Source organism: Thermobia domestica, chromosome 4 (genome assembly GCF_964235325.1).
Source record: "Thermobia domestica chromosome 4, izTheDome1.hap1.1, whole genome shotgun sequence".
NCBI lineage: Eukaryota > Metazoa > Arthropoda > Insecta > Zygentoma > Lepismatidae > Thermobia > Thermobia domestica.
In genome coordinates this window covers 206,291,210-206,304,045 of record NC_137457.1, presented here as the reverse complement: position 1 = coordinate 206,304,045, position 12,836 = coordinate 206,291,210, and the positions used below count along the sequence as shown (strand labels likewise).

Below are 12,836 nucleotides of genomic sequence, written 5' to 3'. Positions count from 1 at the left end.
TATGTATATAGATTTTACAAGTACAAAGGAGTTTCTTGTTTGATGTCAAGCTAGAACAGGGATTTTAAAATTGTTATAATTTTCTAAGGATAATTGCACAAACGCATACATATATATCTGCTACACAAAAAAGCACAAATTAAAAGTCATCGGCTAAAGCTATTCGTTACATTTAATGTTTATATTTTGCCAGACTTGTGGTTCTGCGTTGATGTCGAGCGAGAGCCGTCATTTTATATTAGCTATATTCTTTCAATTATAGTTGCACAAACGAAAGTTTTTGCAGTACAATACTGCAAACTATTGTATTACATTTTTATTACTCCTAGAAAGTACAACTAATATGGATTATAAGCGTTACTGTTAAAAGTGTATGTGTTACTCTAAAGAATGTTGTATGACCAACACAAGCAGTGGAGTGCAATAACAGATACAATCTTATAATTAGTAGAATATCTCCTATGTACCGGATACATTAAAGTAAAAATAAAACTGTTTCAGTAGATGGAAGCAAATGGCGTACATTTTATGGTCATATTTCTTTTTCTCGATTTTCCCAAACTGTATATACGAGAGTTTAAAGCCAAGAATCCGGTTTTTTGTTTGTTTTGTTTGTATGGGGTCTAAAGGTTAATATATCTCTCATATTAACACACTATTATACTTCAACAAAAAAAATTTAATAAATGACAATTTTAGGATAGGCCCTATATCTTGTTAATCACACTACACTCTCGTTTTAATAGTGTAAAGATGAAGAGCCGAGGAGCGCATATATTTCAGTATCAGTTATCACTGAATATATGGCATTCTTCTCATATAGATTGAACTTTTAGGTTTATGAAAATATTAGTTTTTTATTTGTTTTCTAAAAGGCTATGTGTGATGTTTTACACTACATTGTGCTCAGTTCCTTAAGATCTATCGATTTATAATACTTTGTTTATGGACATTTTTTTATGCTAAAAATCTTAACCCATAAGTACTATGTGGAGTCTGTTAGATTCCGCGTTCGCCATAACTTCCCATTCTACCGCCTCTCCAAATTGCCGCTTCCCCTTACCTTTTTGGTCATATTGAGTGTATGTGTGTCGGTACTTTTTCCGCAATATATTGTTCGGAGTCTGGCAGTAATGTGACAAAAAACATGCGTAGTACTTAAGGGTTAATAATACTGGAGAACATTTAAAATCCCCATGAAACCTATATTTTTATGCCATGATATCGTTTCTTTCCAATTCTTTGCAACATCTGTGTAGTTGTTCCAAAATCCTAGTCCTAGTCCTAGTATTTCTTCAACCTGAATCTCAAACCTTCCAAAACCTTTCTTAATTTTGTTATAGAACGTCAAACTTATTACTTTCCCTCAGGGAGTGTAATTAACTTCCGTAGTAGGGACGGTAATAATCTTAAATATGATATCGTATAGATTTTTTTTAAAACTATTCACGTTCATTGTAAGCCTTCTTCATTGCTGTTTATTCTTAATTGAACGAAACTATGTTGTCGCTCTGTTTACATTATGGGGCTTACGTCATCAGTAATGTTTAATACTGAACATTTCTATTGGAAAGCAGTTCTAATATTGTCGAATACTTTTGCAACTAGTAATGATGAAACGACATTTGCACTTACTCAAAGTAAGATCTGACATTGCATACCATTTCTCTACTTTAATTTCTGAGTGAATCCCATGCCTGAACTATTTAGAAAATCAGTGGTTGCAGGCTTAATGGTACAGAAGAATTTATAATCAATTATTAAAATAAAAGAATAGCAGAATGTTCACCTGAACATATCGGCGTGAAGAAGGTACTAAACATGTACTAATACATTTACCTATACAAAATTTCAGTTATTAAGACAAAAGAGTAGACACAAAGTTACCTTTTTCACACGAAAATCGATTTTATATCCACTATCAACACTATTGTTTGATACTGAGTGAAAATGGTTCTATATCCTTGTAAATTTTGATTTAGGTAAAAAAAATAATAAAAAATAAACCTCCCATTCCTCTCTTTACATAGCCATTTGGACAAGCCCTGTTGTTCCTATAGTGGAAGATCCAATTTTACTAAAACCGATGTATGGCGGACTCTCTTAAAATAGTATATTTCCAACCCTTGTCGAGGTTTATACCTTGTCTAACTTTCGTATAATGTCAGTGAACGCTAATTCTGAAGTTTGTTAGTTCGCGAATAACAGCAAATAAATATAGTACAGTTTAATAATTATCACGAAAGAAATATAAAGCTTCATAATTGTAACATGTAAAATCAACCTTTAGAAGTGATCTTTGTACAATTTAGAACCCGTTTGAACAGGGTGAGCACAAAGTGCATGTACTTGATTGTCGATTCGCGTGAACATACCTGAACAAATGCATTACACAAAATCATACTTCTCAAAATATGAGTATCACAGAAGAAGAAATTACCTATTACGAATATAAAATATCCACATGTGTTCTTCCGTTGTTTCTGATATCTGAATGTGCTTTCAAGATGTCTTTTTCGTTTTATTCAGCATTCCTATTGCCATCTTCTGAAATGCTTCACGTATTCTATTATTGAGTTAAACTATTATAATAAATATCCTCTAGGAACAATAGTTTTTCTTTCCGCGTCAATGTTCAAAACTGTTGACAAATCAGCTCACAAATAATCGGGCTCCAATACGTATTACTAAGTGACCAAGTCACCAATATTTCGTTTGCAGTCTCAGTTCATGTGATTGACTGATATATGATTCATTGTAGCCGTTCTTCATTTCCGCATTGACTTCACCAAATATCACGTCTGCACTATTTTAACTCCTCTCTAGTTTGATTAATCCTGTCTTTTTTATTTCGCCTTCGTAGCTGGGCGTTTAGCATAGTGCATTTGGCGTGGGAGACCCGGATTCGATTCCCGGCTGGAGCTCATGTGGCTCGGATTCCACGTTAATCAGTAGGTCCACATCTCATATATCCTCACAGCTTAACGGGACATTAAACTCAAAATCGACTCAACGCATTCTCTATTTCGGCTGTTAATGCTCTAGCGGTCTAATTTCCTACAGGTTACATCTACATTTTCAAAAAGTTTAAAGGTCGAAGGAAATTCAATCAACAAGTCTGGATGAAACATTTCATATCATGTACCTTATAACTGATCTTCCACTTCTCAGTATTTGGTAAACTTCTCCTAGTTGCAAATGACACTTTTTCGCTAAAACAATATATGTACAAGTGTTCGGCTTGTAAACCGTGATATGAAGTTGCTAATGCAAATTTTCTTTTATAGATGTGCTATTTATTGGATACGATGAACCACTAATTTCTTCTCATTGTGTAATTTGATGTACCGACCATTCCGCCAACTGTATCTAATGTGATTGTACGAACGATGGACGTTAAGGTAACAGTAGTTTATCACATGACAATACTGTATATTCATACTTCAAGCTAGCAGGAGAATATGTTCCAAGGAATGCAAAACTCATCAACAGGAAAATGGCATTATTACTTATGTCAACACTGGTGTATGTGCTTCCTGTACAGACTATATTTCGATCTATGTATAAGCAAATATTTCGGTATAATTATACAAACTCATATGTGATGCATTTACATACTTACATGTGATTCGTCCACTTCATAGCTCTTCATATAAATGTTCAAGAAATTTCAAAAATTCGAACCATTGTTAAAATTTGTTCTACATTATTATCGGAATTCGGTAACTAATACATATTTTCTGTAATCTTAATTCTCTTACACACTTGAAGCGGAAAATGGGTACTAAAATCTACAGATTAAAGTGAACATTTGAAAACGATAGAGACGATCAGCGATCGTAATTGAAGTAATAATGCTTTACTAATAGACCAGACTTACATGTTCCGTCCGGTCTACCCATACCGTATATTGAGCCACTTTTAGTGTGAATAAGAGCCTGTATACCTACTCACTTCATCATATACGAAAAGTACCTTTAGAAAACTTTCTCAAATTTCATTCTCGCAGAGTAGAAATGATCGACTCTTGCTTTTCAAACATTCTCTATTATAAAACAAAATTATTAATATAATTTAAATAGTTTTCCAGTCCTGATTGCGTTACTCGCAAAAATATTAAATTAATTACTCACATATTCTCAAGAAAAATAGTTCTTATATAATAGAAAATTTTCTTTTACCCTTAGTTTTGATTAGACTCTTTGCAGATTCCAACACTCCCTTGATTGCATCTGAAAGTAAGCAATACATTAAAATTACAAAACTATTTCCCATCTTTTGTGAAAAACGTCTTTCTTACTAAACGTATTTCAATAAAAGTTATACTAAATAGTTGAGGTCTGTGTTCAATTGGTTCTCACGCCATGAGCTCAACGCGAATGGAGATAAGGCGAAATACAGTTCTTGGTGTAGGACCTCCACAGAGCGTCATAAGGGCGTGTATGCTGTTGTAACGTCCCAGACAGGCCCTTAGCTCTGAAACACTGGAGTTAGGATTAACGCTCAGTACTGTCGCACTGAGTTAATAAAAGAAAGGGTTGCCACCTGTGTATTATACGGGACACAGGAACTCCAAATAAAATGAAAAAATAAGAATAAGCGAACAAAGGTATCCGACCTAAGCGAAGTCGTCAACCACCTACTCCTACAACAGGCCCGTATCCACGGGAAGGGGGGGCAAGAGGGCCCCCCCTAAATTTTTCTTGGCCCCCTAAAATTTTCATGGAAGGCTTGCAAAAAATCTCGATTAATTCTATGTGTAAACACTAAGAATAAAATGCAATATAAAAGAGATTATTCCAAGATTTTTTTCATTTTAACTATTTGATGAACACTTCTAAACATATTTTAAAGAAGTTAAAGTTTATCAGTCTTCTCGAGTCTCGATATGAAATGACACAATACATATTGAAGCAAGTTTTTACGAAAAGAAGAAATATGTTCATAATACTTCATGCCACATTTGTAATAGCGATCTGGGAGGTAGAAGACGAAGTGTGAAGTGCTTGCTGCAAGCCAAATCATAAAAACAGGAGCAGGAATAAAGCGTTTATCTTTTGTCGATTGCAGTAACGGCGGTAGGTTATTGCTATTCTATTGTGTAGTTTTAGTACATACATGCATTGCAAAATCCTCGTCAACAGCAAACCTTAGATTAACTGTGGAACAATTAGTTGTGAATTGAATTAAGAGCTCCGAGTTCCGTTAAAGGCGATTGATTCTAGTAGGGTTTAAATTATTGTGGTGTGATATGTAAAACAAGAACTGTGGTGGAACATTCACCGTAAAAATTATGGTTGCAAAGACTTTCATATGTTTGTTCTCTTAGAATAATAAAGTTAAGCTAAATTACCTTATTAGATGAGTAACTGAGCAAGTGAACATATTTAACATTTGAGTTTAAGGATTAAATTCCGGGTTGTGGAGCGAGGACTAGTAAAAATTTTCAAGACTTAGAGGAGAAATTAAGTAGCAAAATGTTTTGTATTGTACTTGGGGTGGAGGATCCCGTGGAAGTAGCTAGTTTTCCTATAAAAACGTTGTAAATTGGAACTATTTCTTAGTCGCGTACGCGTAATGTTGTTATTCAACATGAAAGAGGCAGTGATGCTTTCACTGGATACTAGATGGGTGGAGCGTTTTACTTACATTGAGAAAAATCCGTTCTCCGGACAGTGGTATATTGTACAAATATACGGAATGCTCTTGCTTACTACAAAAATCAGAACGGAGCATACGTTATCCGTATGCTACATAGGCACTGCCCTTAGGTGTTACATCATGCTGTTGCAGGATGTCTGATGTCTAACAGTCTTCCTTATATTACATACATATATACATGTTACCTTCGTCAGCTATACGTTATATACGTCCATTTGTATGTGAGGTCCTGACAGCCTATATTGTTTCATACGCAAAGTATGTATAGATGGAACACTTATACAGAAAATATTATAAAACATGCGTTTTCATTTATACGCTTGCTGTACGTTAAGTCAAAAACTACAGGATTTACAAATGTAACCTACGATATTACGTATGCCGCGTACATTTTTTTCTCAGTGTAGCTTTGAATAACATTATAGTACTTTTTAGCTGTTTTGGTATGTCTTCTTCGTATAGTGTGCAGGTGGTTCATTTATATAAAACGAGTTTAATTTAATATTTTAAACAAGAACTTACTATAAATATTAAATAAAAAATAAAACTGTAATTGTAAACAAGGGAATTACTTCAAAGTTAACCGTCCACCTAATTTTCAACAAAAAACATAAAATCTACAATCATCAAATTCTACTTAAACTTTTCTCATTTTTTGTTCTGTTACGTTATCTCAAGGATGTGAGTACGGGGGAGGAACCACAATTACATATCTATGGAAATCCATTATTAACCTAAAGGGGAGACTGGCGGACCGCGCAGAGCACGGTTGTGGGTAGTTAATGGGGAGTGCGGAGTTGTGAGGGGAGAACGAACGAAGCGAGAAGCCGAAGTAAGGTGGGATAACGCACTACTAGTTACTTAGGTTAGGTTATGTCTACTTTGCGTTAGTACGTACTTAGGTTTGTAGAGCTCTCCTATCTCAAGCACAAACTCGTGAACAATTGTGGGGGGTCTTTGTTCTTTCACTAATTAAGCCATGAATATTCAAAAGATTAACCTCATTATCAACATCATGTTTTACCAATGTTAGTACTGTCAATTCACATACAGTGCAAAGACCCTGTACGCTTGCAGACATGTTTACTCGAAACTTATCCACAATCCAACCGTCCTGAACCTAGAGACAAGTAGTTCCCTGTACTTGCGAACTAGTCCCGTTTTTATAACCGCTTATCAAAAGGTATTACACATAAATTACGCTTCACTTACAAGTTATCAATTTCTTCTAGCTAAATTTTCAAAATTTTGATAAAACGGAAGCGCAACTTCGCAAGTTAACCCTAAAGAAGAGCCTAAGTTGAATTTCCTTATTTCACAGTAGATCATCTCTCGTTCTTGATCTTAGTGTTAGTATTACATGTGGGACTATTAAAACATTTATATTTTAATTCTAATTCGTGCAGTTAGTGATACCCATTTAATAAAATTCAATTTTTTTCATGTACATTACAGAATGTTAACTTAATGTGTGTGTGTAAGGGAGGATAATAGCATTAAGTAGAAGCAAAATACTTAAACATTCAAGAGCAGATATGATGAATTGCTGATGTGACTATTTGATGAACTATAATATGGTTGGCTCGGGCCCCCTCTACATTTTTGGGCTGGCTACGGGCCTGTCCTACAAGCAGGCAGAAGGAGACTCTTTTCTTATATTAAATCAATTACCAGTAACATTACCTACGATTAACATTGTAGAGAGGGACAAGTAAGCAAACTATATCAATTGGAACCAAACTACCAAAGGTCAACACCCAAATGCAATAAACGTTTTATTGTTCAGTAACGAAATGGAACAGTATTCCTTCTAGATACAAAATAATGATACAACACCATAGCTAAACCTTACATGTGGAAATCACATATAAACTTTGAAAAGGAAAAAAAAGGAAGAAAAATTATTGTGCTTCCGTAAATAAGTACGCCTTTGAGAATTCAATACTTCTGGATGCTTGCAGATAAGTCTGTAGATGCACGGTTTCAAGCAGCAACGAAAATACTAATAAACTTGAGCATTATGTGGTTCAAGAAAAAGCCTTACATTTGTTGTCGACTAACATTATTTTATCAAATGTAAACAAGAAACTAAATGGAAAAGATCCTCTTAATATAGCAAAATTCATTAAAAGAACACTTATAGTAAATTACAGAATATAAAGTCATATGCATGTGCTTTAATAGAAATGAATTTTTACTAGTAAGGGCACTACACTTATGCAAAATATCATAACACCTTGTATGCATATATGTAGTTAGTTGTTTCAATATTCAAAATTACTCTCGTTAGTAGGAGAAAGACAAAACGTTTCTAGTAGAAGAGTAAAGTATTTCTTTGGGAGACGGAGTGAATGATTGCTTATAGCGAACTTATTAAACAAAGTTGTAAACAACGAGTGGTAGCTTTAAATGGCTTCACCCTTGAACTTAAACATTATCTCCAAGAGGGGACAATATGATAAGTAATACTAAACCCATACGGTCTGTAGCAACGCATGATGAACAATGCTAAAACAGGTGAGCTGTAATGGAAGAGTAAGAAAAAAGAGCTCAAGCGAAATCAACTAAAACTAAGCTAACCCATGTGCACAAGGGGATACAACCACTATGCAAATGAGCGAAAGAAACTGTGTTAGGTTGCGAACTAATCTTAATAACAACATACCCTTAAAACCACGAACATAAGCTTCTCACTCGGAAGCATTAAGCATTACTAAACCAGTGGTGCCCCCCTCATGTCCATGACGCACCCCCCCTCAATTGTCTATCCGTAAGTGTTTTTCTATGAAAAAATCTTTTCGATTAATTTTTACACAACCTCAAACATATTTATATAGATTTCCCCCCTCAAATATTTCAATGACGCAGTTTGCGTCATAGCCCCCCCTTGTGGGCACCCCTGACTAAACACATATGAAATCATGATAGCATTCGAAAATGATCCAGTAGGCCATGTTGAGCTTATAGAAGTTAGGCCTATCCATTGGTGTATTAAGCATCTTCTCCGCACTCATAAATATTCATAAGGAGCGATATTTTGATATTGTGGCAGTTCTTAATATGTTGTAGTTACATTCACGGGCACTCGACAGTGAATAATAGATACGCCTTTCTCCGCATATTAATGATCTTGTAAATGACACAAAAGAGGAAGGTTCTGTATGGGAATACAATATGGCGTATAAGAAATGTCTTAAGCTTGAAGAAGTGCAAATTTGACAAGCAGGATATAAAAAAGACCTTTACAAAATGAAATATGGAGATCATACACGTAAAAGAATGCAGTATATATTTTGTTTCATTTATATGCATGACACTTAACGCGGCAGCAGATGTCTGTTGGTCCTTGGAATAGGGGAAAGAATATTTTGGAATTTTAGTAGTTGGAATGGGGGAAAGAAGATTCAGGAAGTTTCCTGGTTGCTCTCAAGGTTACTACAGTTATATAAATACCGACTCATTTGCTGGTAGTTACTAACTTTGTAGTATTTCAATTTTTGTTTTTATACTTGTTCGTTTCTTTTTATATGGGAGTAACACAGTACCCGAAATACTTGTAAAACAATCGTCATTGTCGGGAGTATAAGGGAAAGGAAGTGTTTGTTTTATTGCGAATTGATTGCAGATTTTCCGACATTGAAAACCATATTATTCAGTGTTCTCATATAGAATTATAAATCAACAAAGATATAGTGTAATATGTAGGCTACAGGAAATCTAGATTGTTTATTGCGCCGGGAATGGAACGAGGATTCTCCCGCTTGGAAAATCGTACGCTAAACTTTTTGCCTGCACTGAGAATTTGTTACTTATATATAACTACAAATGGTGTAAACGTTATTGTGTAAGAGTTTAATCTGTTATTGAACACGAAGTCAGCAGACTCACCAGGAATCGAGCGGGAGACTCTCGCGTGGAAATTTTGTGAATTAAACACTTTACTCAACAGACTTTGTAACTTATATCTAGCTATAAATTGTGTATGACGTATAAAGGTATTTATATGGTATATGTTATGAAGGAAGATATAGTGAACAGGAAGGCATGCCACTACAGCAATAGAAGCAGGGATGTTTCGCGAGGAGAAACTACGTGATTTTTTTAATGCTGGCACTGGGGACCTTTTAGTTATAAGTAGTTATAAATGGTATAAACGTTACTGTTTAACAACAATCTTATATTGAATAGGAAGTCAGCAGACAAACTAGGAATTGAACCAGAGCTCTGACGCGTGGAGAAGCGTACGATAAACCTTTTGCTGAGCAGGTTTCTTTTACTTATATCTAACTATAAAGTGTGTAAGACGTAAAACAGGTACATATATAAATTATATGTTAAGAACAAATGTATGCTGGATAGGGAGCTGGTTCCTGGTTCGATCCCAGCTCACGCCGTGTGTACTTTGTGGTGGACAAACACCGTGCTCGTGGGTATTCTCGGGGTTTTCCCATTTCCTACCAGTTTCTTCATTCCACCATTTCAGTTATGTCTCATCATGACCATTTTTAGCCTACCCGGTATAATCGTGGGACGTAAAACTTAGAAATTTCATTTTTTAGATAGGGAGTCATTATACTGCCGGACTCGAACCAGGATTCTCACACGTGGAGAACCGTACGCTAAACTATTTGCTTGCACTGTGGAATATTCATTTATAAATGTTATAAACTTTACTGTGTAAGAACAAACTTATATTCAACAGGGAGATAACAGGTTTACCAAGAATAAAAGCAAAGCTAACCCACATGGAAAACCGCAAGATAAACCTTTTGCTTAGCAGATTTGTTACTTGTACATAGCTATAAATTATGTAAGACGTATAACAGAAATATATAAATTATGTTAAGAAAAATCTATACAGAGTAGGGAGCCATGACATTGCCGGGATTGAACACAGGTTTTACACCTGGAGAACTGTACACTAATCTTTTTTATGCTTGCACTGTGGACTTTTAAGTTATAAATGTTATAAACTTTACTGTGTAAGAACAAACTTATATTAAATAGGAAGTCAGCCGAATTCGCACCTGGAATAAAATTTGTGTCTCATATACAAAGCCAATATGGTTGGGAACATTAGTGGTACTTACAATATTATATTTTGTTTTTGTAATTTGAAATGTAGTAGTATGGTAAGTAACTAATAACATTTTTTCTTTTTCGTTCCTTTTTACGTGCTGAAGCAAATAGAATCTGATATAACCAATAAAACACAGGAGAATAAAACCTATTATCGTGAATTGTTTGCTGTTGAAATATAGTTGTGCTTTTAGAGTAAAGGAGTTATAGATGGGTTTTAAAACATGGATTCACTGAAACCTATGGATCTTAGTTCAAGAGGTGAAAGTGATTTTACAGAGTCGTCACCCTTGCAGGGGCAGAATTTTCATCCCAACCGGTCATGAGCCAGCAACCTCCGCCACTGGATACATAAGTTACCCCGCCAACTTGGATGTATTTATGTTTTTATAGGGGCATCCCAACCTCTGGTGAGCTCGCAATCTCCGTTACTGGAAAGAGAAGTTACTCCGTCACTTGGTGTATTGTGGGCGGGTCATGAAAAAGAAGAAATCCCGCTACACTTTCACCATCAGTGAGTAATTCCACGACGCAGAATTGGGAGTTGCAAGAATTTTTTAAGTTACCATGTGGATGTACTGTAGAACGAACATCATTGGATTGTTAGCAGTCCATTCTTAAAAGCACTTAGGTTAAATCACATATATGTACATGGAAATAGAACATAAAAAAGAGTTGACGGTAATATTTGTCCACTGGCCACGATGCAAGAGACATTGCGATAACTTGACTGTGAAAATGTTTAGAAAGCAAACTGGAAAAGCGATATGGCTGGCGACGATCTTACGCCTCTGCACTTGGCCTACTCTGATCTGCTCTAATCTACTGCATTATTTCCATAAACAATTAAAGAAAGCACATAATTCTGTTCCAAATAACTGCAGAATGTATACTATGCATATTAATAAGTCGGGGAGAAACAATGAGAAGCTTCGTCGCTTACTGAAATGTTCTCACCACAAAGCGATGTTTTAAATATATATATGAAAAAACAATGAAAGACTTCTTTGTCCAGTTGAGTGGGAAAGAAGCGATTCCCACCGAAGATAGAACTTATTTGCGTCGCACAATAAAGTATAAATTGAAAAAAATAATCATTGTCTTTACGAAACATACACAGAGTCCACAAAAATACCTCTATAACCTGGTTGCGGTTATAGATTGACCTCTGGCGTGAGGAACGACCTGTCAAGTGTCTGTGTAGACAGGTGAGAACTGGCCGTTTAATGAAATTTGAGCAAAATTAGGTATTTCACCAAACATATAAAATAAGTTAGTTGGCAACACTGATAAGGTGTGAGATTACGTGCATAAACGTTCAATGGTTTTTCACCTGAAACAGGGCCATTTAATATAGTTAAATAACTTGTTCACTCAGTACAACATGAGTTTCCTGCGTGTGGAATAGTCAATCCAAGTGTTCCATCAACTAATAAGTCTGTTTTAAACGTCTGCCGTCGGGTTTCCTCATCTTCCGTTTATTTCACATGTAAAACCATGCTATCTTCCTGTGTTGAATATCCTCCGTGGTTCTCGAAGGATGAGTTGGCGAGGAATGAAGGGGAAGTTGGTGTGAGAAACGAGGTATGTTTCTAAACACCTGTATGATAACTTGTTTTCACTGAAACTGCGCAGAAAACGTTTATAGGGCTATATAAATTCTTACTTTTTTAGACACATAAATACTTTTCGTAAAATGTTTTAAACGTTCCGTTTCGATAACTTTTTTGGTATAATATGAAGTAAATATACACACACAATAACTATTCATGAAAATATCTACTTCAGTAAGTAGCAAACGTCTCAATAAAAGTTAGTATATTTCTCCTTTACAATATATTTATATCTGTATTTACAAATAAAAATGTGAATAAATAGACAAGTAGCAAAAACCTAAAACATATTGAAATATGAACATTATTACCAGTTTCGATATTACTGAAATATATTGGAAAAATATGAAGATCGTTAAAAAGTAAAATGAAGAAACATGTAAACAGGTTATAAACTGAGTTTATACAAACAAAATAAGGTTTTCACCTGTATGTCCCTCTTTTTTTAATAGTGCCTTGTGTTGTTTAACGAAAAATAACGAA

The 12,836-nt window shown here is 35.0% G+C and overlaps 1 protein-coding gene across 1 annotated transcript in view; it reads right to left on the bottom strand.

Annotated features, from left to right (window-relative positions):
* LOC145683429 (uncharacterized) overlaps positions 1-12,836 on the bottom strand; it is a 341,599-nt gene that overhangs the window by 145,162 nt on the left and 183,601 nt on the right. Inside the window, exon 6 of the mRNA XM_081754761.1 lies at positions 4,182-4,232. Coding sequence (XP_081610887.1) covers positions 4,182-4,232 — 51 coding nt within the window. The remainder of the gene's footprint in view (positions 1-4,181; positions 4,233-12,836) is intronic.